Source organism: Cherax quadricarinatus, chromosome 1 (genome assembly GCF_038502225.1).
Source record: "Cherax quadricarinatus isolate ZL_2023a chromosome 1, ASM3850222v1, whole genome shotgun sequence".
Classification (NCBI taxonomy): domain Eukaryota; kingdom Metazoa; phylum Arthropoda; class Malacostraca; order Decapoda; family Parastacidae; genus Cherax; species Cherax quadricarinatus.
Window position 1 is genome coordinate 38958401 of NC_091292.1, and position 27634 is coordinate 38986034.

The 27634-nt window shown below is 38.6% G+C and overlaps 1 protein-coding gene and 1 long non-coding RNA gene across 2 annotated transcripts in view; one reads left to right on the forward strand and one right to left on the reverse strand.

Annotated features, from left to right (window-relative positions):
- Positions 1 to 27634, reverse strand: part of LOC128685235 (NFX1-type zinc finger-containing protein 1-like) — a 356060-nt gene that overhangs the window by 218912 nt on the left and 109514 nt on the right. The window contains exons 3-4 of the mRNA XM_070080420.1: positions 25599 to 25682; positions 19664 to 19766 (exon numbers count right to left, since the gene is read on the reverse strand). Coding sequence (XP_069936521.1) covers positions 19664 to 19766; positions 25599 to 25682 — 187 coding nt within the window. The remainder of the gene's footprint in view (positions 1 to 19663; positions 19767 to 25598; positions 25683 to 27634) is intronic.
- On the forward strand, positions 1500 to 27420 carry LOC138851430 (uncharacterized). Its single transcript, XR_011391217.1, has 2 exons — positions 1500 to 2372; positions 25382 to 27420. It is a non-coding gene; the product is annotated as an uncharacterized lncRNA (long non-coding RNA).

The following is a 27634-nucleotide window of genomic DNA, read 5'->3' on the forward strand; positions in this document are numbered from 1 at the left end:
TGTGGGGGAAGTTCCCAGGGGTTAGATATAAAACCCACACCCCCAAGCAAGAAAAGAATGAGTATAGGGTACACAATAACCGGTTAAAGGGTTTGAAGTTATGTCAAAAATTCAGAGAGACCAATGTTTTAATGGAATGTAAAGAGCTGCAAAACAATAATCTGTATGAAATATCAAAAGTGTATTTAAGAAATAACATGTGTGTAAAAGATTTTGGGAAATGCATGCTTGGTTTTAATGAGAAAAATGTTGGAGAGTTGGCTCAGCCACCTTGGAACTTTATAAAAGTTTGGGATGTCAGTAATGGGGAAAAGTTGAAACTCCATGAGGAAATTGTTAAGGAAGCTGAGCCAATTCAACAATTTTTGTGTGGGAAAAATCTGTATGAAAAATTGGAGATGGAGGAAGAAGTGAAATTCTTCCAACACCAGTTTGTAGTTTAGTGAGAGTCAGTGGGCATTCCCATGCTTCATGGTTCCCAAATTAGATGGCACCCTGGGCATAAACACTGACTACCACAGAGTACGTTTAACAACTAAGGTTTACAGAATTAGAAAGATTGATACTTATGCACTAAAAGATGCAAACATTTTAAATAAGCTAAAACATGGAAGATGTGATTTCCATGGTCTGTGTTCAAGCACCATTTTAATGTGTGTAATGCAAATTGTGTTCATTGTGTGTTTAAAATTTGTGTGTGAGATGGAACGTGATGGTGTTTGTGTAAACTTGATGTATCCAACCTGGGTGCAAAGAGATGTCTTTGGTGTTTGCTGTTGCACTGCGAGAGGTTGCAGAACTGTTACTGTCTATGAACAACCTTCTAAGTTTAAATGTCAACATTTTACCACAGGAAAGAAAATTTTCATTTTGGGGCTGGCTATTCAGCATTTGTACATGTCTCAGGATCTCTTCATCCTGTTCCTGTGTATGGTGACTAAAATCAGACTCTTAGAATGGGCTTGGTTCCTACAGCCTTTTAATTTGGAAGTCAAATATATAAAAGGCTCAGAGAATGTGGTTGCTGATGCTCTCTCTAGATGTTTCATGTAGATGCATGGTGCGTACTTTGTACATAGTGTTTGTCTTGTGCTGACCTTGTTGTTTTTGCAGTGGTGAACTCTCAGCGAGCCTGAGTACTCTCTACCAGCCATCTGACTGTGAAGGGTCGAGTCAGAGCCAAAAGTGTGACGAGGGTCAGGGTGTAAGTAAATGTGAGTTGAGGCAGTGGTTGACAACCTTCGGTAACATGAGACGTTCAGGAAGGTATGTGATGTTGTGTCTTGGTGTGCTCTATATACAAAACGGCCCGACGGTTTGCCTTTGTGGTCCCCTGGACCCCTCCATGTTCTATGTCAGCCTCCTCTTCATAAGTTTGGAGGATCTGTGTGGAGTGGGACCTCGGAAGATGGGCTTGAGTGCCTGACCATGTTAAGGATCGTGAGTGTTGACTGGAAGTCTCACTGTTTGGTTCGGCCACCAAGTGAAAGACACCTTGACATGTTTTGTGAAGTTTCCTGCCTGGTGTACACCTGACTGCTCTGGGTTTGGCTCTACTCTCGTCTCCTGATCAGGAAGATGCCACCCTGGAGTACCAGTTGCTTGCTGGATTACCGTAGCAGAGGCACAGGCCTGTTGGTGCGGGCTTTCACAGTGGGCATTGTGTGCAATTTTTGCATTGTAATGTGTATTGTTTAAAAGTCATTAAAATTGTAAATAGTTACACCCTTGAGTATATGGGTATGGTTAAAATGCTTTTCTAAAAAATTCTGCAATCTGTTGTAAATAACAGTAAAGTGAAGAGTAGTTATGGTGCTAGGAAATATGTAGCATTTCTAGTAGTCTTGTTTATCGCCTTCAGACTTAAGCAATATACTTTTTACTAGCCGTATCCTGAGGGACACGGCTAGCTTTTGTGAGACTTCGTCTGGAGGTGGGGGTGTTATGGGGCTATAGGACCCAACATGTATTTATAAGTAACAGTTACTCTGGAATACCTAATTATATTGAATTGATGGGGACTTTGCTCTAAATGTCAGAAGGACTGATCAACCTTATGACTGAGAGGCAGCTGGGTCAAACCTATTTTTCTCAATATAATAGGTTATACTATAGACACATAAACACACAATTTAAATAAGTAGTTTATAAAGTTGTATTTCTTTTTGTAAAAGTAAAATTAAGAGGTGGTAGAATTGTGGTAACTGGAGAATTGTGCTTGGCAACAGTCTTTTGTTTTGGTGGGAGGAGCTTAGGTAGGCTTCTCTCTCTCTCTCCCTCTCACTGACTCTCTCTCTCTGTGGCTGACCTTCAACCTGGCAGGATCTCTGGGTCCTTCTCCTATCTTTTGGGGCATCATGTGTGCTCCAGGGGTGAGTTTTTATAATTTAAGTTTTGTCCACCATACCCAGGGTGACTAAAGTGTGTCAAAACACTGGTTAGCCCAGAGTTATGTCAAGGAGAGAGAAGGAAGAGTGTTGGAACACACCATGTGGAGCACAGTATGGAGTGTGTAGACTGTTTTGAAAATGGAGGCTGTGATTGTATATTCTGTACATATCTATTGAGAATACAGTTATATTTTTATAGTAGTAGTTTACATAACCTGTGAAGAGGGCTGGTGAAAGGGTATCAGAGACACTCAAGATGATCAGCCATGATGTAAGTATTACCCCTAGACAAATAAGGCCATTAAGTAAAAGCTACCCCACACTAGAACATGTAGTGAGAACCTTACAATCAAAGTAATAAGGGACAAACCAACGTAACACTAGGGAACCAAAGTAGAAAAAGTGTTATGCTCAGATTTCACACACAAGACAGGAAAAAAGATCTAATAATTTCATCTATCAAAGCAAAAAAAGATATATACATAAATGAGTCTCACAAAAAAATGACAGAACCTCCTGTATCGAGTGAGAAAGCTAAAACAAGAGAATAATGATAAAATTCACCAGTGCTTTGTACGTGATGGACAAATTCTAGTAAGAAAAACAAATGTAGGCCGAGTGTACTACATTACAAATGAAAATGAACTAGCAAACTTCCTTCATGATGCAAACATTACAGAGTCTGACTGATATTAGTGACCAAATCCTTACTATGTTAGTGTATGTTATTATGTCATTATTGAACTAATCCCTGTACTATCACCACCTAGATAGTATTTACTACCTCACTATCCCAGGTGTCCCACACAGTTCTTTGTGTGACCCAATTTGTGTTATCTACCCAGATTCCCAATTCACAATTTATTTTTTTTGTTAATAGGATACTTACTCTTTAAAAATGTCTGTATTACCTTTTTCTTTCCTACTTAAGCACTGTTAAAATTCTCTTATAATCATACCTAATTTTCCCTTTTCTCCCAAACTACAAATAACAAAGTAGTGTATGTTCCCACTACACTACTGTGCAATACCTTGAACCATCCCTCACTAGCTAGTTTCAACTACCTCAAATAATATTCCTACAGTGATATTAATTGCTCAAATTTTATGCTATTAGGCAATTCCTACTCTCAGATTATTTTCATATCTTAGTGACTATATTGTGAGTGCAATTAGTGTATATTTCAATTACATTATTGTTCAAGGCCCAAAACTATCTTTTGCTAGCTACTACCAACTACCTCATATTATTTTTTACTTTTTATAGTACAATAAATTGCTCAACTTATTATATATAACAAATCAGATCTTACTCCCAAATCAGCATCATGTCTTAGTTACTATCTGCCAATTTAACTTTGTTTACCATTATTTAATTTAGTCCCTATATATTTTCTCCTTTATTTTAGCTTTACATAATAACCTTAGTTCATATATTCGCAATTGTTAAAATAATCAAGGTGCTATTCTCAGGTGCTAAAGTGTAATAAGTTCACTATTTTGCCATTATATTCCCTAGCTCATTTATTTGATTACCACTTTATTTGTTCACCACAAATTATTTTTAGCCCCTTTAATATTCTCTCCTTCATTTTAGCCTTAAAGAACTACCTTAGCTCATTTTTTTTACATTTGTTAAAATAACTCAGATTAGAAATAACTCAGATTAAAATAACAAATTAGAATATTTACTTTGTCTTACACTTAATTCTAACTATAGATTCACTATAAATCTTATGATATCAAGCATTGATCCTGATACCAACCTCTTATTTAATGACTTAAATGAATCAAACATTAACTGCAATTACTACACAGCAGAACAATCAAAGGCACTTCTCAGTGCCAACAACAACATAACTCTCTTTAACTACAATATCAGATCTTTAAGTAAACATTACGATGACCTCATAGCATTACTAAATTCCCTGCATTCCAGTATATCCATCATTACTCTCACTGAAACCTGGCTAAAGCCTGATACTACAGATGTCTATGCCATTCCTGGTTACACAGCCATACACAACTGTAGGCCAGATCAACAAGGGGGTGGCACAGCTATATACTACCCAGACCAACTAGAATGCATCACGAAATAGCGAAATTGAATTAACAAAACCAGATGAACCCCAACTCCCACCAAATGAAACAGCAAACAGACTCAATAATTTCTTCTCCACTATAGGAAAAAACCTTGCCAATAAAATCCCAAGCTCAGATACCCCACCCAATGACTACCTCACTGGCAACTACCTGAACACACTGGTCCTAGCTCCGAGTAACCCTACTGAAGTCTCCCTTATCATCAACACACTAAAAAACAAGACAGGAGATTAAAATACCTTACCACGATTTATATACAAAAAAGTGTCACAAGTACTATCACCAATCATTGCAACACTCTTTAACAAATCCATAGAATCATCTACCTTCCCTACAGTTCTCAAAATAGCAAGGGTCACCCCGATCCATAAAGGAGGAGACCAAACAGACTTGAATAACTATAGGCCAATATCCAACTTACACCCTCTCTCTAAAATCTTCGAAAAATTAATTCATAAGCGAATCTATTCCTACCTCATCTCCCACAACATACTCAACCCCTGTCAATTTGGGTTCAGGCCTAATAAAAATACTAATGATGCTATTATACACATGCTAGAACACGTATACACTGCAATAGAGAAAAAAGAAGTCCCACTGGGGATCTTCATTGACTTACGTAAAGCTTTTGATACAGTTGACCATGACTTGCTCCATATAAAATTGTCACACTATGGTATAAGAGGGCACTCCCTCAACTACCTAAAGTCTTACCTCAGCAAAAGAAGCCAATATGTGTGCACTAACGGGGCAAACTCTTCAGCACAGCCAATTACAGTTGGTGTCCCACAGGGAAGTGTCCTAGGCCCTCTTCTCTTCCTCATATACATAAATGACCTACCAAATGCATTACAACTACTCAAACCCACACTATTTGCAGATGACACTACATACGTAACAAAAAAGGCACAATACCGTGACTGGAACGATACACAAATAACCCGCACATAAAAGAGAGAAGCTTACGACGACGTTTCGGTCCGACTTAGACCATTGACAAAGTCAATGGTCCAAGTCGGACCGAAACGTCGTCGTAAGCTTCTCTCTTTTATGAGCGGGTTATTTGTGTAACACTACATACGTCTTCTCTCACCCGAGCCAAGTCACGCTAGCCAATACTGTAAATACTGAATTACAGGAAATATCTACCTGGATGAGTACTAACAAATTTACTCTAAACATTGACAAAAACTATTTCATTCAGTTTGGTAACAGAGCTACAGACGTCCCTATTAACATAATGATAAACGGATCACCTATCACAAAATTCACAGAGGGAAAATTCTTAGGAATCCACCTTGATAATAGACTCAAATTTCAAACACACACACAACAAATTTCCAAAAAAATTTCCAAGACCGTAGGCATACTATCGAAGATACGGTACTATGTTTCAGAGTAAGCCCTCCTGGCCCTATATCACTCACTTATTTACCCCTATCTCACCTATGGAACTTGTGCATGGGGCTCAACAACAAACCATCTCAGACCATTAATTACCCAACAAAAGGCTGCAGTCAGAATGATAACAAATTCCCACTACAGGCAGCAAACTCCACCAATATTCAAAACTCTAAACCTACTCACCATACAAAATATCCATACTTATTACTGCACCTACTACATTCATAGAACACTTAACTCTGATATAAACCCTCCCCTCAAACGTCTCCTTACGAACCTTAACAGAACACATGACCATAACACAAGGCACAGATCACACTTTGATGTTCCTCGCGTCCATCTCACGCTATGCAAAAACTCTATGCACATAAAAGGCCCTAAAACCTGAAATACATTACCTGTGAATATAAAAGAAACACTGTTTATAAATTCAAGTCACTTCTCAAAAATCTCTTACTCACCCACAACTAAATAAATACTGAATAACTGTACCTCATAAATTGTATCTCGTAAATGTTTCTCATTATTGTATCTCATAAATGTCTAACTTGAGACCCAATCAAACTTTATTTTCTAAATTACATTACCTAACAGAATACTCCATTCTACTGAATGCTCAGCAATACAGTAAATGACCATATGACCTGTCTTTGTAATACTCATTTGTGCTAAATTGTTATGTGTTTACAATAATGTTTTTACCACTGAATATATCATTGCTTAGTTAATCTTAAGTTAATTTTAAGCCTTCCCATAATGCTCTGCATACAAGAGGCTTTGGCATGTTGCACTGTAATTACTGTATTCCTTTGTACTTCACTGTATCATGTTCAAATTAATAAATAAATAAATAAATAAATAGTGATAATATAGCATTTGTTGTGGTCGAGACCAAAAAAAAACTAGAAAAGCTAGATACAGTGATCTATAAACAAGGGTTTAGGCCTCGACCGTTCGTCATTGAAGGAGCTGCCAGCAATCACCGGTTCTTCAACATGCAAGTTATACTTTTGTATCAATCAAATCACATATTACTCGGTTAGATAATTTCCAGCAGTTCCTTCATGTGACAGCCAAATCACCGACCAGTATGTTTTAAATAAGTGACCCAATGATCAGATCCGACTGGTTCCGAACCCTTGACAGGTTTCAAACGGATTCATTGGACAATAAAGCAGACTGTAAACAGACAGGGTTTTAGGTGCCCTTATCAAACACAAACAAATATAAAACAGGAACGTACACCAGTAAGCTGCCCTAATATACAAGTACAGTTAGAAATAGAAATACAAATAGCTAGAGCTTCACTTTACAAAGGTTATTAGTAGAATATTCAAGAGGTTACTAGTAGAATTACAGTAAAACAACCATTCACATCACATTATGAAGCTCTGTGTAGTCTGCAGTACATAAAAACAAACGAGCTTCCACATGGAAAAATTGCCATTTTTGTGGAAATTGGTGTCACGCCCCTTGTGCAGATATCCAAGAACTATCTACAAGCAGTATTAAATCAGGGAAGTGTTTTTGGGTATGCCCAAATGAGAGCAATCTGTGGACTAAAATCACATTGGTATTAAAAGAGGTTAACATCAAAGCAGCCTTCATAGAAAACCTGGAAGCATTCTATAACAGATGGGAAAATAAAAAGTCTGGGCTGGATGGTATCGCCCTTGGTGCTGGCCAGGTAGTCAGAAACTGTAAGACTGGAGGTGCTGCCCTGGTAGATAGTAATGGTGAAGCTGGAGGTGCTATCCTGAGAGACAGTAATGGTGAGGGTGGAGATGCTGTTCAGGTAGTCAGTAAATGTATGCAAGAGGGAATGCATATAAATGACCTCGAGGGAGACAGGAGCTGTAGTGGGGAAACAAGTGTAGTAAAGGACAAGATAAAACCAATATTACAAACTAGTAATACCACAGGAGATAGCAAACAAGGGGACTCCACCAGCATTAGTGAGGATACATTGCCAAAAAAAACTGGTGAAAGCCCCATTGTTAGTGCTTGTGAGGATAGGAAAGAGACAGGTAAACATGCACCAACAGGGAATACAGTCACAGAAACCCAAAGCAAACGGAAATCAAGCCTGTGCACATTCTATGCACTTGGTATCTGCAGACATGGGAAATCTGGAAAAACAGATGGGACATGCAACTTTGACCACCCTAGAAAATGCTGTGCCCATATGACAACAGGAAAATGCAAACTCCCTTCCCGTAAGCATTTTCACCCTGAAATGTGTCCCTCTTCAGTACAGGAAAGACTGTGCTATAACTTAAATTGCCAGGCATACCATCTAAAGGGGACAAAAAGATACAAAACATCCAGGCCATGGGAAAACCTGGGTAGCCACAGCCACTCAAGAGGGAGAGGTTTTTAGTGCCAGGAAGGAAAAAAAAACTGACAGGAAATGGCAGAAATCGTACACCAAATCCAGTCATTCCTGGAGTGGAACCACAGTTGATGGCCTCCACTCCAAACCAACAAATACAGATACTAATGCCGGAAAAAAGTCTCCCCCAGTACCACCAATACCAACAGTCTGATGATATTCTTCTTTGCAAATATACAGGGTCTAAAGCCAGCAACAAACAACAAAATACCTTTCATCCATGCACTGCTTGCAGAGACAAATGCAATGTTCGCGGCTTTCACAGAGACCCACATAAAGGATCACTTGGACAACGAAATATGGATCCCAGGTTACAACCTATACAGATGTGACAGAGTGAACAGACAAAAGGGGAGGAAGGGGGGTTGGCCTGTATATCGCAGAGTCACTTGTGTGCACAGAACTGCTTAATGCCTCAAATGATGTAGTGGAAATTTTAGCAGTAAAGATCGAGAACCAAAACCTAGTCATTGTGGTAGTCTACAAGCCTCCGGATGCAACGTCCCAGCAATTCCAGGAACAGCTGTTAAAAATTGACCACTGTCTGGAAAATCTGCCAGCTCCTGCCCGCAACAACTTGCTCCTGAAGGATTTCAACTTAAGGCACCTAAAATGGAGGAATATAGCAAATAATGTTGTTGCAGTGATAACACCAGGAGGCAGCTCTGACGAAAACTCACACACACACGAGCTTTTAAATCTCTGCACAAAATTCAACTTAAACCAGCAAATAATAGAGCCTGCTAGAGTGGAGAATACACTAGACCTCATTTTCACTAACAATGATGATCTGATATGAAATGTCACTATATCAAAAACAATATACTCAGATCACAACATAATCGAGGTTCAGACATGTATGCGCGGAGCCCCAGACCGACATAATGAGATTAGTCACGAGGGAGCCTTCACCAAATTCAACTTCAATAACAAGAACATAAAGTGGGACCAAGTAAACCAAGTCCTAACCGATATAAGCTGGGAAGATAGACTAAGCAACACAGACCCCAACTTATGCCTAGAACAGATTAACTCGGTGGCACTCGATGCATGCTCAAGGCTTATTCCTTTAAGAAAAAGGAGGAGTAGATGTAAAATAGAAAGAGACAGGCGCTCCCTTTACAGGTGACAAAAAAGAATAACAGAGCGGCTAAAAGAGGCCAATATATCTGAAATGTGTAGGGAGTCACTGGTCAGAGAAATAGCAAACATCGAACTTAAGCTGAAGGAATCTTATAGGAGTCAGGAATCGCGGGAAGAACTAAAAGCCATAAATGAAATCGAAAGAAATCCAAAGCATTTCTTTTTCTATGCCAAATCAAAGTCAAGAACAACGTCCAGTATTGGGGCCCTACTTAAACAAGATGGGTCCTACACAGATGACAGCAAGGAAATGAGTGAGCTACTCAAGTCCCAATATGACTCAGTTTTTAGCAAGCCGATAACCAGACAGAGTCGTAGATCAAAATGAATATTTTATGAGAGAGCCACAGAATTTGGTTAACACAAGCCTATCTGATGTTATCCTGATGCCAAATGACTTCGAACAGGCAATAAATGACATGCCCATGCACTCTGCCCCAGGGCCAGACTCATGGAACTCAGTGTTCATCAAGAACTGCAAGAAGCCCCTATCACGAGCTTTTTCCATCCTATGGAGAGGGAGCATGGACACGGGGATCGTCCCACAGTTACTAAAAACAACAGACATAGACCCACTCCACAAAAGGGGCAGTAAAGCAATAGCAAAGAACTACAGGCTGATAGCACTAACATCCCAAGTCATAAAAATCTTTGAAAGGGTTATCAGAACATAAGAATGGAGGAACACTGCAGAAGGCCTACTGGCCCATACAAGGCAGGTCCTTATCAAAACGACCTCTACCCAAAGCTACCCAAGAATTAACTCCTGTACCCAATGACACTAATCAAACCCAGCCCCTCCCACTCATATACTTGTCCAATCTCTTCTTAAAGCTACCCAAGGTCCTAGCCTCTATCACCCCACTGGGAAGATTGTTCCACGCATCCACAACTCTGTTAGAAAACCAGTACGTACCTATGTCCTTTCTAAATCTAAATTTATCCAACTTAAATCCATTATTTCTGGTTCTTACCTGGTTCGACACCCTCAATACCTTATTAATATCTCCTTTGTTTATGCCCGTCATCCACTTATACACCTCAATGATATCTCCTCTCATTCTATGTCTCTCCAGAGAGTGAAGATTTAAGGCTTTAAGTCTATCTTCATACGGGAGATTCCTTACACAGTAAATCATTTTAGTCATTCTTCTCTGTATGTTCTCCAATGAGTCTATATCCGTCCTGTAGTAAGGACACCAAAACTGAGCAGCATAATCTAAATGAGGCCTCACCAGTGATGTATAGAGCTGTAAAATAACCTTTGTGCTTCGGTTACTTATACTTCTTGAGATAAATCCAAGTAATCTGTTTGCCTTGTTGCGCACACTTAGGCATTGCTGCCTTGGCTTTAGGTTTCTGCTTACCATGACTCCCAAGTTCTTTTCACACTCTGTATGATGAAGCTCTACTTCACCTAGTTTATAGCTTCGAGGGTTATTTTCATTACCAAGGACCAGTACCTTACACTTATCCACATTGAACTTCATCTGCCATTTTTCAGACCAAGACATTAATTTGTCTAAATCCTCCTGCAGTTCATTGCTATCCTCCTCAGAATGAACCATACTGCCTATCTTTGTATCACCAGCAAACTTGCACATGTCACTCGTAATCCCTTCATCAAGGTCATTAATGTAAATTATGAACAAGAGATTAAATTAAATTAAATTAGATTAAATTATGAACAAGATATTGGCAGTTTGGAGGGATATGTTGTGTATCTTTATATGTGTATGCTTCTAGACTGTTGTATTCTGAGCACCTCTGCAAAAACAGTGATAATGTGCGAGTGTGGTGAAAGTGTTGAATGATGATGAAAGTATTTTCTTTTTGGGGATTTTCTTTCTTTTTTGGGTCACCCTGCCTCGGTGGGAGACGGCCGACTTGTTGAAAAAAAAAAAAAAAAAAAAATGAACAAGAGGGGGCCTAAAACTGATCCTTGTGGAACGCCACTAGTAACTAAGCCCCATTATGATTTGAACCCATTAATGGAAACTCTCTGCTTTCTATTGGTAAGCCATGCCTCTATCCATGCTAGAACTTTACCTCCTATACCATGAGCTGCCACTTTTCTTAGGAGTCTCTTGTGAGGTACTCTATCGAAGGCTTTACTGAAATCCAAATAAACAATATCATATTCTTTATCACTGTCTACTGCCTCAAATGTTCTATTGAAGAATGTCAGTAAGTTTGTCAGGCAGGAACGATCTCTCGTAAACCCATGCTGAGATTCATTTATCAAGTTATGCTCTTCAAGGTGACTTCTAATAACATCAGCTATAATTGATTCTAGTAATTTGCCAACTATAGATGTCAGGCTTATTGGACGGTAATTTGAAGGAGTGGACTTATCCCCTGATTTGAATATAGGAACCACATTGGCCATCTTCCACAACTCTGGCACAACACCACTAAGGATGGATGCATTGAACACACTCATTAATGGCTGACGAAGTTCCATCTTGCATTCCTTAAGTACCCTGGAAAATAACTCGTCGGGCCCCGGGGACTTATTTTGCTTCAGTTTGTCTATCTGTTTGATAACCATGTCCCTCGTGACAGTAATATTAGTCAATTTCAATTCATCAGGAACTGAATAATTGTTAATTTCTGGAATCTTACTTATGTCTTCCTGTGTAAAAACTGACAAAAAAATAGTCATTAAATATGGAACACATTTCCAGTTCGTTATCCGTCAGCTGTCCATTCCCAATTTTCAGAGGTCCTACTTTTTCCTTAACCTTCATCCTATACACTTGAAAGAACCCCTTTGGATTGGTCTTTGATTCATTAGCAACTCTAATTTCATAGTCACGTTTAGCCTTTCTAATCCCCTTTTTTACTTCTCTTTTAAGCTGAACATATTGGTCAGTAAGGTTAACCTCTCCCCTTCTGATGCACCTATATATTCCCCTTTTCTCCCCTAATAAACGCTTTAGCCTCCTGTTAACCCATTTGGGATTGTTATTATCAGATCTAATTTCTCTCTGGGGAATGTATAAACTCTGAGCACGGTGTACATTATTAAGAAAAGAATCATAAACACAGATCCCTTCGTAATCATAAGTATGATCATCATCAACAGACTCATTAGCTAGATAACCCCAATCAAGATTTGACAGGTGTTCCCTAAGTCCATTATAATCGGCAGAATGAAAATCAGGGGATTTTTACTGTATTATCATTATTCCTGTATTCCCAGTTAATGCTAAAAGTGATGGATTTGTGATCACTTGCGCCAAGCTCTTCGGTGATCTCCAGATTATTTACGAGTGTTTCCTTATTTCACAAGACTAGGTCAAGCAAATTATTACCCCTGGTAGGCTCTGTTACACACTGCTTCAGAAAACAGTCTTGAACTGTTTCCATAAAGTCACTGGACTCCAGATTACCGGTCAAAGAATTCCAGTCTATTTGACTAAAGTTAAAATCCCCTACTATCACTGTGTTATTGTGTCTAGAAGCCCTAACAATTTCGTCCCAAAGAAGTCTCCCTCTATAGTGATCCAAGCATGGAGGTCGGTATATTACATCTAGAATTAGCTTTTCTTGACCTGCAAACTCTACCCAAACAGATTCTGTTGCTGTTCCATCTATTTTTATACCTGTTTTTATGCAACAGTTAATATTTTCTCGAATATATAATGCAACTCGTCCTCCCTTCCCACAACATCTATCCACATGGAACAACTTAAACCCTTGAATATTACACTCAGCAATCATATCCCGACTCTTTAAATCATACCACGTTTCAGTTAATGCAATGACATCGAAGTTCCCAGTACATGCTATCAAATGTAGTTCATTAATCTTATTTCTTGCACTTCGACTGTTAGCATAAAATACCATTATATGTTTTTTCTTCTGCACATTTTTCCTATTCATCTTTGTTTTTACACAATTTCTGAAATTATCATTACCTAGGGTTACTCCATGACAGTTACTATTAAGATTCTTAATATCAGAGCATAAGTCAATATATCCATACTCATTTTTTATCATTTCTAAACCCATACCTCTAACTAATCCTAGTTTAAAGTCCTAACAACCCCCTCAACTGAGCTAGCAAAAAAACCCACACCTGCCCTGAATAAGTGAACCCCATCCCTAACATGCATGTCATTCCGGCCATAGAAGTTGTCCCAGTTGTCAATGAATGGTACTGCATTATCCTTACAGTGTTTATCCAGCCAGCAATTAATCCCAATTGCTCTGGACAACCATTCATTTCCAACACAGCTTCTTGGCAAAATGCCACATATAACAGGGTGCCCCCCCCTTCTTCCTAATTATGTCTATTGCTGTCTTGAACCTTCTAACTAAGTCCTCACTTCTGCGCTTGCCTACATCATTGCCTCCAGCACTGAGGCAGATAATGGGATTGATCCCATTACCGTTCATGATGTAGTCAAGCCGGCTAACAATGTCCTCCATCCCAGCCCCAGGAAAGCAAACTCTCTGTCTCCTACTCCTGTCCTTCAAGCAGAAAGCCCTATCCATATATCTAACCTGGCTATCCCCAACAACAACAATATTTTTACCTTCTTTGGTGTCGTTTGTCGTGGCGCTCCCAGTAGTCGACTCACATTCGTCGGGTAGCACTTAGAATGCATTGGATGTTTCCACAGCAGTCTCTTTCTTCTTCGTCGTCTCTACCTTTCCATTCGTCTTCTTGATCGTCAACTTCGTCTCATGCTGTCCAGCCACTGTCCACGTTCCCTTCTTGACCCGAGGACTCGAAACAGGAGGACTACTACGAATCCTCTTGTTTTCCTCAGTCAATCGCCATATCTCCATCTTAGCTACCCACAATTCTTCCTTAAGCTGCTGATAAAGCTGCTCGATTGAGGGCATCTTGGTTCAGTCCACGGGGAGCACACAAGACACTTCTTCACAGAGTTAGGTACAGGTCACCAGAAGTACAGGTCCTTAAGTACAGGTCCTAAGAAGCAAGATCGCCACCCATCTAGAAATCCATCAATTACACAACCCAGGGCAACATGGGTTTAGAGCAGGTCGCTCCTGCCTGTCTCAACTATTGGATCACTACGACAAGGTCCTAGATGCACTAGAAAACAAAAAGATGTAATACAGTGGACCCCCGCATACCGTTGGCATCACATAATGTTTAATCCGCATACCGATACATTTTATTGCTAAAATTTTGCCTCGCATACCGCTTAAAAACCCGCTCACCGCTGTTCGTCCGAGATGCGTCCAATGTGCGCCCTCAGCCAGCCTCACATGTGCCGCCCGTGCCATTGTTTACCAGCCAGCCTCTGCGGTAACATCCAAGCATACAATCAGAATATTTCGTATTATTACAGTGTTTTCGGTGCTTCACTGGAAAATAAGTGACCATGGGCCCCAAGAAAGCTTCTAGTGCCAACCCTACAGCAATAAGGGTGAGAATTCCAATAGAGATGAAGAAAGAGATCATTGATAAGTATGAAAGTGGAGTGCGTATCGCCGACCTGGCCAGGTTGTACAAGAAACCCCAATCAACCATCGCTTCTATTGTGGGCACCAGAAAGGCAATCAAGGAAGCTGTTCTTGCCAAAGGTTTAACTGTGTTTTCGAAACAAAGATCGCAAGTGATGGAAGATGTTGAGAGACTCTTACTGGTGTGGATAAATGAAAAACAGCAAGCAGGAGATAGCGTCTCTCAAGCGATCATAAGCGAAAAGGCTAGGAAGTTGCATGAGGATTTAATTAAAAAAATGCCTGCCACTAGTGCTGATGTGAGTGAATTTAAGGCCAGCAAAGGTTGGTTTGAGAGATTTAAGAAGCGTAGTGGCATACATAGTATGATAAGGCATGGTGAGGCTGCCAGTTCGGACCACAAAGCGGCTGAAAAATATGTGCATGAATTCAAGGAGTACATAGAAAGTGAAGGACTGAAACCTGAACAAGTGTTTAATTGTGATGAAACAGGCCTGTTTTGGAAGAAAATGCCAAGCAGGACCTACATTACTCAGGAGGAAAAGGCACTCCCAGGACATAAGCCTATGAAAGACAGGCTTACTTTGTTGATGTGTTCCAATGCTACTGGTGATTGCAAAGTGAAGCCTTTATTAGTGTATCACTCTGAAACTCCCAGACCGTTCAGGCAAAAGAATGTCCTCAAAGAGAATTTGTGTATGCTGTGGAGGGCAAACAGTAAGGCATGGGTCACTAGGGACTTTTTCTATGACTGGTTACACCATGCATTTGCCCCCAATGTGAAAGATTACCTAACTAAAAAGAAATTAGAACTTAAGTGCCTCCTGGTGTTAGACAATGCCCCTGGTCATCCTACAGACGTGGCAGAGCGACTTTATGGGGACATGAAATTCATTAAGGTGAAATTTTTGCCTCCTAATACCACTCCTCTCCTGCAGCCCATGGACCAGCAGGTTATTGCAAACTTCAAAAAACTGTACACAAAAGCTCTGTTTGAAAGGTGCTTTGTAGTGACCTCAGAAACTCAACTGACTCTAAGAGAGTTTTGGAGAGAGCACTTTAATATCCTCAATTGTGTAAACCTTATAGGTAAGGCTTGGGAGGGAGTGACTAAGAAGACCTTGAACTCTGCTTGGAAGAAACTGTGGCCAGAATGTGTAGACAAAAGGGATTTTGAAGGGTTTGAGGCTAACCCTGAGAGGATTATGCCAGTTGAGGAATCCATTGTGGCATTGGGAAAGTCCTTGGGGTTGGAGGTTAGTGGGGAGGATGTGGAAGAGTTGGTGGTGGAGGACAATGAAGAACTAACCACTGATGAGCTGATAGATCAACTTCAACAGCAAGAGGCCAGACCTGAGGAAACTGGTTCAGAGGAGGGGAGAGAGAAATTGAAGAAGTTGCCTACTACAAAGATTAAGGAAATCTGTGCAAAGTGGCTTGAAGTGCAAACCTTCATGGATGAAAATCACCCTCACACAGCTATTGCAAGCCGTGCTGGTGATTATTACACTGACAATGTTGTGAAACACTTTAGGGAAGTCATAAAGGAACGAGAGGTACAGGCCACTATGGACAGATATGTTGTGCGAAAGAAGTCCAGTGACTCTGAAGCTGGTCCTAGTGGCATTAAAAGAAGAAGGGAAGTAACCCCAGAAAAGGACTCGACACCTCAAGTCTTAATGAAAGGGGATTCCCCTTCTAAACACTAACACTCTCTCTCCCCTCCTCCCATCCCATCAATCATCACCAGATCTTCAATAAAAGTAAGTGTCATGTAAGTGTGCATGCCTTTTTCAGTTTGTGTGTATTAAAATTAACATTTCATGTGGTAAATTTTTTTTTTTTCATACTTTTGGGTGTCTTGCACGGATTAATTTGATTTCCATTATTTCTTATGGGGAAAATTCATTCGCATACCGATTATTTCGCATACCAATGAGCCCTCTTGCACGGATTAAAATCGGTATGCGGGGGTCCACTGTATATACAGACTTTGCAAAAGCCTTCTTCAAGTGTCACAATGGCGTAATAGCGCACAAAATGCATGCTAAAGGAATAACAGATAAAGTTGGTAGGTGGATCTATAATTTCCTCACAAACAGAACACAAATAGTAGTAGTCAACAGAGTAAAGTCCGAGGCGGCTACGGTGAAAAGCTCTGTTCCACAAGGCACAGGACTCGCTCCCATCTTGTTTCTCATCCCCATATCTGACATAGACAAGGATGTCAGCCACAGCACCATGTCTTCCTTTGCAGGTGACACCCGAATCTGCATGACAGAGTCTTCCATTGCATACACTGAAAGGCTCCAGGTGGACATCAACCAAATCTTTCAATGGGCTGCAGAAAACAATATGAAGTTCAATGATGAGAAATTTCAATTACTCCAGTATGGTAAACACGAGGAAATTAAATCTTCATCAGAGTACATAACAAATTCCGGCCACAAAATAGAGCAAAACGCCAACGTCAAAGACCTGGGAGTGATCATGTCGGAAGATCTCACCTTCAAGGACCATAACATTGTATCAATCGCATCTGCTAGAAAAATGACAGGATGGATAATGAGAACCTTCAAAACTAGGGATGCCAAGCCCATGATGACACTCTTCAGGTCACTTGTTCTATCTAGGCTGGAATATTGCTGCAGACTAACAGCACCTTTCAAGGCAGATGAAATTGCTGACCTAGAAAACGTACAGAGAACCTTCACGGCGCACAAAACGGAGATAAAACACCTCAATTACTGGGAGCGCTTGAGGTTCCTGAACCTGTATTCCCTGGAATGCAGGCGGGAGAGATACATGATTATATACACCTGGAAAATCCTAGAGGGACTAGTACCGAACTTGCACATGAAAATCACTCACAACGAAAGCAAAAGACTTGGCAGACGATGCAACATTCCCCCAATGAAAAGCAGGGGTGTCACTAGCACGTTAATAGACAATACAATAAGTGTCAGGGGCCCGAGACTGTTAAACTGCCTCCCAGCATACATAAGGGGGATTACCAACAGACCCCTGGCAGTCTTCAAGCAGGCACTGGACAAGCACCTAAAGTCGGTTCCTGACCAGCCGGGCTGTGGCTCGTACGTTGGTTTGCATGCAGCCAGCAGTAACAGCCCGGTTGATCAGGCTCTGATCCACCAGTAGGCCTGGTCACAGACCAGGCCGCAGGGGCACTGACCCCCGAAACTCTCTCCAGGTAAACTCCAGGTAAACAAGAGACTAATTTTTATTTATGAGTGAATAAAATCAGTTTGCGAGAGTGTTAAGCTCTATTTACTACAGTGCATCAGTACAAGAACTTTCAATAATTTTTACGGCTGTAAGTAACAAATTGCTTTATTAATTCTTATGGTTGTAAGTAACAAACCACTTTAGTAATTCTTATGGTTGTAAGTAACAAACCACTTTAGTAATTCTTATGGTTGTAAGTAACAAACCACTTTAATAATTCTTATGGTTGTAAGTAACAAACCACTTTAATAATTCTTATGGTTGTAAGTAACAAACCACTTTATTAATTCTTATGGCTGTAAGTAACAAACCACTTTAATAATTCTTATGGTTGTAGGTAACAAACCACTTTAACCCTTTCAGGGTTTTCGACGTACTAGTACGGCTTACGCACCAGGGTTTTTGACGTACTAAAACGCCTAAATTCTAGCGCCTTCAAATCTAGTGAAAGCTAGTGAAAGAATGGGTCTATGTGGTCAGTGTGCGCAGTATAAAAAAAATCCTGCAGCACACAGTGCATAATGAGAAAAAAAAAAAACTTTGACCATGTTTTTGGATTAAAACAGCAACTTTGCACTGTATTTTCGTATGGTATTTATGGCTGTATTCTAGTTTTTCTGGTCTCATTTTATAGAATGGAAGACATATTACAGAAATTTAGATGATTTTGATTGGTTTCACAATGAAAAGCACCTTGAAATTGAGCTCAAAGTAGCAGAAATGTTTGATTTTTGCCAAAGTTCAAAAGTAAACAAATCATGCCAAGCGTCCAATACACGTCAACTGGCGAGTCTAATATTCTTTCAAAAGTGCGCTGATATTATTTATACCATTTTTACACTAATGCAGTAGTCTGCATAACAGTAAATCTTCTGCTTCTTGCAAGAATAAAAATTCAAAGTGGAAAGCAAAAGAAATATAAGAGGGGCCTGGGGACATGACTAACGAACAGAGAACTTGTTATTTTAGTGCCAGGAATGTCTGTCTTGTTCATTCTGGACCCTATTTGGAAATTGGCATCTTCTGAAATTTGTGTGAAATTGGCAAAATTGCCAATTTCTGACCACTTTATTGGATAGTTGAAATTGGTAAATGGGTGATTTCTTGTACTCATTCGATAGAAAAAATGGAGTGCTAGCGAAATATGATTTTTGTCGACAAGTACACAGGAATTGGCTGAAAATAGGGCTCAAAGTTGGCGAAATCGCTGATGCATAAACATCGGCGAGACTGCTAACTTCACAAAAGCATAATTCCATAAGTTTTCTATCAAATTTCATACTTTTGGTGTCATTATGATCGGGAAAAGATTCTCTAACAATTGATAAGAAAAAATAAATTTTTTTCCAAAAAATTTTTGACCCTGAGAACAAGTTTAGGAGAGGGCCTCTCGACCCTGAAAGGGATAATAATTTTTAAGGTTTTAAGTAACAAACTACACATACTTTAATAATTCTTCTAGTTAAAACAAACCACTTTAATAATCCTTGTGGTATGTAGTGAGTAAACAATAAAGTACAGTTATACACATGTCAATACTCACGCAAGACCATTCTTAATCAATCTTTCAAACAAAGAAGTTTCCAGACCGTACTTGGTTGCTAGTTCATACACTGTGGCACTTGGTCGCAGCTGCTGATGATCTCCTGTTCCAATGATTATCAATGTTTTGTTAATGTCAAAACTAATAAGAGAATGAAATGCAATCCATACTTATTCATGTGTCTACTACATACACAGAACAATACATGCAAATATAAACCCCCCACTCAAACTTTTCCTCACCAACATAAACAGGACACATGACCACAACACAAGACACAGATCTCTTTTTGATATACCTCGTGTCCATATCACACTGTGTAAAAACTCTATGCACATAAAGGGCCCCAAAATTTGGAATTCATTACCAGAAGATATTAAAGTAACCCAGTCTGAAAATCAATTTAAGACTCTTCTCAAAAGCCACTTAATCACCCTAGACTAAATGCTAAATACTCAGTACACATTTACTCACCTATGTACTCCCACATCATAACTGAAACAATCACATTGAACCTTTTATCCATTGTTGACAGGAATATAATTGAATCATTGTTTTTCACAAAAGCATTTTAGAATATATATATGTATATCTTTGTATTATACAAATTTTGATTCATTTATAATTAATATCCTACTGTACAACTATGAAATAATTACTTTCCTACTGTACAACTATGGTATACTATTTCTTAGTATTAAGTAGAATGTAAGCCAATAATGTTAAGTTGGCCCATAATGCCCAGGCATAATAGAGGCTCTCTTTGCACTGCATCCCACTATTGTATATACACATTCTCAATGTACTGTTTGCGAAGACATTAAACAAATAAATAAATAAATAAAAAAATAAATCTCAATTTTTAACTACCATTCCTCATACATTCCCATTTGTGCATTCCAAATATGTGCATGACAGAAGGGAAGGTCCCTAAGAATTGAGAGAGAAGCATACAGTGATTGTCAAGAGGAAAAAGGTAACAAGACAGTGTAAGAATTACATAGGAATAAGCCTTTTGAGTATATCAGGTAAACTGTATGGTAGAATTATTACTGAAAGAGTTATATGTAAGACAATGTAGAACTGCAAAGGAACAAGGAAGATACAAGCAGAGTAAGAGAGATGCACACCAGGTGTTTACAGTAAAGGACATGTATATTAACAAAGAATACAGAGATAAGGATAAGGAACTGCCCATTACATTTCTGGATTTATAAAAGGCATATGATGGAATGGATAGGGAAGCAATGTGGCAGACATTGCAAAGGTACAAGGTTACTAAGAGCAGTTAAGAGTTTTTATATGGAGAGGTTCAAATTAAAGTACAATATGTAGGAGAGAGGAGGGCTATTTTCCAATATAAGTAGGACTATTTTTTTTAACATATCTACCACTAAGGTAGGGAGAACCGAAAAAAAATGACACTTTTACTGTCATTCGTTCAATGACTGTCTTGCCAAAAGCATTCTGACATCACAGCTTAAATAACCCTCTGAATTGCAACATCCCCACTCATCCTTCAGAGTACAAACACTGTACTTCCCATCTCTGGGACTCAAGCCCAGCCAACTCATTTCTTTGAATCTTTCATAAATGTTACCTTGCTCGCCCTGGTTGTTTGATATTTTGTAGATGGAGTTATAAAAGAAGTGTATGGTAGTGTTGCAAGAGGTGTGGGATTAAAAGACAATGGCTCGGATATAAATTGGGAGCTGTTACAGTTGATGTTTGCCAGTAACACTCTCCTTTTGTGGGATTCTGAAGAGAAGTTGCAAAGATTTGTTAATACATTTGGAAAGGTGTGTAAAAGAAAATTAAAAGTGAACATAGAAAATAGATAGGTGATGAGAGTAATAAAAAAAATCTAGTCAATGAAAGATTGGATATTAGACTGGAGAGAGTATGGAAGAAGTGAATGTAAAAGTATTCAGAGATTTGAAAGTGGACACGTGGGCAGATGGGTCTGTAAAAGACGAGGTGAACCAAGGGATAGACAAGGGGGGACATAAGTGGTGTCTTGAGGCATCTGTTGGAAGAAAGTTATCTATGGAGGGAAAAAGGGAGACTACTGGAGTATAATTGTATTAACACTTTTATATGGATGTAAGGCATGTGATTTAAATGATGCATCTAGGAGAAGACTGAAGGCAAAGGAGATGTCATGTTTGAGAGCACTGTGTGTCATGAATATTATGCAGAGAATCTGGAGTGTGGCAATTAAAAGATAGCGTGGGGTTACCCCCCCCACACACAAAAAAAAAATAATAGTTTTGATATTTAGAAAGACTGGAGTAGAACAGGATGGCTAAGAGGGCATTTAAGTCTAGATGACTCTTATTTCTCTATTCTTCCACCCCAGACAGTTTTTAACATGCTAGCTGTCTCCCAACAAGGTAGAGTCACCCCCAAAACAAAGAAGAAACACTTTCACTATTGTAGTTTGGGAGGAACATCTGAGCTATATTGTCAACACACCTCTGGTAAGACAGTGATAGAGTGAGTGATGGCGAAAAATTTTCTTCTTTTCTAGGTGACCCTACCTCAGTAGGAGGCAGCCAGTGTTAAAAAAAAAATCTGGGGTGGAGGAAGGAATGAGTAAGGATCATCACAGGAAGGGTTGGAGGAAGGGGTAGAGGAAGTTTTGAATACTAGGGGCATTGAACAGGCTTGTGTGAGGGTGTTAGATTGGCATTAGTGGAGACATGTGGTTTTTATGACTTAATATACTGTTGAAATGTGAGCAAGATAACATTTATGAAGGGCTTCAGAGAAAGCAAGTAGCCAAACTTGGCTTCCAGAGGTGGGTGGGAAGTGCAGTGACTTCACTCTGAAGGATGAGTGAGGATGTTGCAGTTTGTAGAGTCATCTGAACTGTATTGTCAACACACTTCTGGCAACACAATGATTTATTTATTTATGTATTTATTTCCAAGTACAGTGGACCCCCGCATAACGATCACCTCCGAATGCGACCAATTATGTAAGTGTATTTATGTAAGTGCGTTTGTACGTGTATGTTTGGGGGTCTGAAATGGACTAATCTACTTCACAATATTTCTTATGGGAACAAATTCGGTCAGTACTGGCACCTGAACATACTTCTGGAGTGAAAAAATATCGTTAACCGGGGGTCCACTGTAGTACATTGAGATCATGTATTTACAATAATGGGTTGCAGTGTAAAGAGCCTCTATTATGCCTAGGCATTATGGGCCAACCTAATTTAACCCTTTGACTGTCGAAGGGCCAAATCCTGAAGTTGCTTCTGGTGTCGCAAAATATTCGAAAAAAAAAAAAATTATTTTTTCTTATGAAATGATAGAGAATCTTTTCCCGATTGTAAAGACACCAAAAAAAAACGAAATTTGATGGAAAACTGACGGAATTACGCTCTCGCGAAGTTAGCGACTTCGGCGATATTTAAAAATCGGCAATTTCGCCCACTTTGAGCCCTATTTTCGGCTAATTCCGTTATTCCAGTCAACCAAACTCATAACTATTTCTTCAGAACTCTATTTTTTCTATCGATTGAGTACAAGAAACTGCCCATTTACCGATTTCAACTACCCAATAACATGGTCAGAAATTTGCAATTTGGCCAATTTCACGAAAATTAAAAAATACGACAATTTCAAAATAAGGTCCAGAATGAACAATGCAGACATTCCTGGCTCTAAAATAACATTTTCTTTGTTCATCAGTCATGTCTCCAGGTCCCTGTGATATTACTCTTGCTTTTTATTTTGAAATTTTATTCAAACAAAAAATAGAAGATTTACTGTTATGCAGACTACTGCAATACTGTAATAATTGTAAAAATTACATCAACCCATTCATGACTGCATATTAGAATGGCTATTTGGACATTTATTGGACAATGACATCATTTGTTCACTTTTGAACATCGGCAAAAATCAAACATTTCCTGTACTTTGTGCTCCATTTCCAGGTTCTTTTTATAGTAAAATTAATCAAAATCACCTCCCTTTCTATAATATAGTTTCCATTCTATCAAATGAGACCAAGAAAACGAGAATACAACCACAAATACTATACGAAAATAGACCACAAAGTCGGCATTTTAATTAAAAAAAACGGTCGGAGTTTTTTTTTTCTCATTATGCACTGCGTGCTCCAGGATTTTTTTTATGTGGTGCACACTGACCACACAGACCCATTCTCTCACATGTGGGCCTACTAGCTTTCTACTGCCTGATTTGAAGCCGCTAGAATTTATGAGTATATATATACGTCAAACACGGTACCTCGCAAACGTATATATACGGCCGCGACAGTCAAAGGGTTAATGGCATATTGACTACTTAACACTAAAGAAATTTATCACAGTTGTACAACAGTTCTATTAATTATAAATTGAATGATGAATGCAGTCAGTGCATTAAAAAGATACTGCACAAGAGACATATGCTAGATTTTGTATACAGTATAACAAAATAACAGAGAATCCAATGTTAAGAAAACAAAGCAGAGATTAAATTTGTAAAAAAATATAGGACTGTGAAAAACTTCCATGAACAAGTATTAATATGGTTATTGATGGAATTCTTCAAGTGTCATCTATCCTCAACTTGTACTTACACAACAGCTACTCTCTTAAGGCTCAACAAAACTTCTTACTTACATTTCCTATGATCATTATCATACTTCTCACATTCATCACAGATCTTCCTGGCTTACATCTACAGTTATATATTACACTTGGTACATTACCCAAATGTGAATCATTATTTTAATTACAAAAAAGTAATATTAAAAGTTAAAATAAACTTTTTCCAAAGTTAATTTTATCAAAAGATAAAATAAAGCTTTTTTCAAAGTTAATTTTATCAAAGATGTGAACTTACAAGTCCAGCAATAGCAAAGGATTCTGTTTCCCTACAACCAAAACCCAACAGCACACTTAATTAACTTTAGTTGGTAGGCCTCCTGTCAGGCAGTAAAATAAAAGGGCAATAATTTGTGGTTACAACAATGAGTTAGTTATCTCAGATAACAGAAGTTTACATACAGAGACATAAAACAAAATAACAGAAATAAGACTATTACTCAAACTAGACACCTACTTGACTAACATTTTTTTTTTTTTAAATCCAGTACACATGGCATTCAAAGCTGAATTTGTAGGGACATTTTTGCTAAGACTGAGATGATGATCAGCATCGCTTCCATTCAACTTAGTCTGCCTGAAATACACACCATACTAGTGGCTTTCTTTTGTGCCTAACTATATTTTATTATATGTAAACTACATTACCTGTATACTGGAAAAAAAAAAAAAATTATATTTGTATTTTTCAGTACAGGCCGGCCCAGCTTTACAATACTTCACTTTACAGCATTTCACTAATGCAGAGCATTTCAATTATAGCCATTCTTCATTTATTCAGACTTGCTACAATAAATATATTCACCACTCACTATAAGCTAAGGGTGAAAATATTTTAAGGTAAATAATGTGTGTACTGTATATGAATTTTTTAGGCCTAGCTATATTGCTCACTTAATGTATGATGGTTAAAACAAATTATCAGGCTTATATATGCATTTGAAAGTGAAAAAAGGGCAATGTTTCACTTTACAGCAATTTTCATTTTACAGTGATAGCCCAGAACTTGACCTGCTTTATAAGCAGGGCCTTCCCTGTGTTACTCAACTAGACACCCATTTAACTTGCAACTTTTTTTTTTTTAAATCCAGGACACATGGCATTCCAAACTGAATTTGGAGGGACACTTCTGCTAAGATTTCAATGATGGACGACATCCCTACCACTCATCTGGTGTATCTGACAACCATAATCTACATTAAGCCACACATGATGCTCACCCACACTTCCTGACCACACTACAGCCAAATCTGTACTCTGAGAATTACTGGAAATGATTATAAAAATAAAGATGATGTTAACACTTACCTATAAGTACGAGATGCTGACAGTTGGCAGTGAGGGAAGTGATGACATGCGACTCAAGGATCTCAGCTGCTTCCTCTATGATCACTGAACAAAACAATATTATGTGACACCACTGCATAACACAATGTATGTGACAGGGCAAAACATCATGTATGTATCAGGGTAAAACATGTACAAACAAGAGCAAAACATCATGCATATGACAAGAGAAAACAAGTACAGGGCAGCCATCACCAATCCGGCATCAATGGAACCTGTAGTGTGCCGGATAAGTGAGTTTGCTGGATTACAGAGTGGTTAAGTTAGAATACACTTAGTTAACCTATCAACAGAGACTTTTTGCTACATCTTCCTCATTTTCATCACTGCTTTCTCTTCCACTAGCTTGCTGCTGTGGATTTACAACCATCTGCACAATTTCTGAGTCAGTACAGTGGACCCTCGTTTTTCATAACCCTTTCAGGGTCCAGAGTCCAAATTTTTAAGTGTGCCCCAGTGTCCAAGAATTTTCAAAAAATAATTTTGTTTTGTTTTGATGTGTCAGCGATATTTACGCATCAGCAATTTTGCCAACTTTTACTCCCATTTTAGGCCAATTACCTTATTCCAGTTGACCAAATTCTTAGCTATTTCACTAGTATTACTTCTATTCTATCAACCGAGCACAAGAAATTGCCAACTCAACTGTTTCAACTACAAAATAAAGTGATTGGAAATTGGTAAGTTGGCCAATTTAGTGCAAAGTTCAAAATATTCCAATTTCAAAATAGGGTCCAGAATAAACAATGCAGGCATTCCTGGCACTAAACTAACATTTCCTCTGTTCATTAGTTATGTTTTCAGGCTTTACAAATGAATTCCATTTTGATTCTTAATTCACAGAATTAATTTTTATTCAAACCAAAAAATAGAAGATTTACTATCATGCAATATTGTAATAATTGTATAAATAATATCAGGTAAACGTTTGTGAACATATATTAGACCCACCAGCTGGCGTGTATTAGACATGTGAGGTCATTTGTTTATTGTTGAACATCAGCAAAAATTTAACATTTCCGCTACTTTGAGCTCAGTTTCAAGCCATTTTCAGTACTAAAACCAATCAAAATCATCTCTATTTCAGTAATATATCTTCCATTCTATCAAATGAGACCAAGAAGTCATAAATACAACTATAAAAACATACGAAAAAACACTGCAAATTTGCTGTTTTAATTGAAAATTAAGGTCTCAGTTTTTTTCCTCTCATTATGCACTGTGTGCTGCAGGATTTGTTTTATGTGATGCACACATACCACATAGATGTATTCTCTCATATCTAGGCCAAAATTTACCACTCACAGCTTATCAGAGTGAACTGAGCTCATGGCGTAGATCTACGGTTTGGACCCTCAACGTAAAGGCGTAGATCTACGGCATGGACCCTGAAAGAGTTAATCCATTCCAGAGAGTGTGACTATTATCGAAATTGACGATTTGCAAATCCATTTTCCCCATAAGAAATAATGTAAATCTAATTAATTCGTTCCAGACATCCAGAAGTATCAACAAAAAAAAATTTTTTACCTTAAAGACAGATTTACATGCACAAAAGAATGAACATTCAACATGACAGTTACCTTTATTGAAGGCTGTTGTTGAAGAATGGCAGACAGGGAGGAGGAGAGAGGGAAGAGAGGTTATTGTTTGGAAGGGGAATCCCCCTCCATAAGAACTCGAGGTCACTTCAGGGGTCACTTCCCTAGCTTAAATATAGATTTACATGCAGAAAAGAATGCCAAATAAATGTAAAGCACTAATAAAAATGTTAAAATGAAAATTTAACATCACACTTACCTTTACTGAAGACTCTTGTTGGCGTATGGCAGACGGGGCAGAGGGAGGGGAGGGGAGGCGAGTTTATTGTTAGAGAATATGACACTAATATCAACTCTACAGCTTATTTATCTATCACAATTCAACTAATATGACATAATAAACAATATTAATAACATAGAAACATAGAATATATTCTAGAATGAATAAAATAAGTC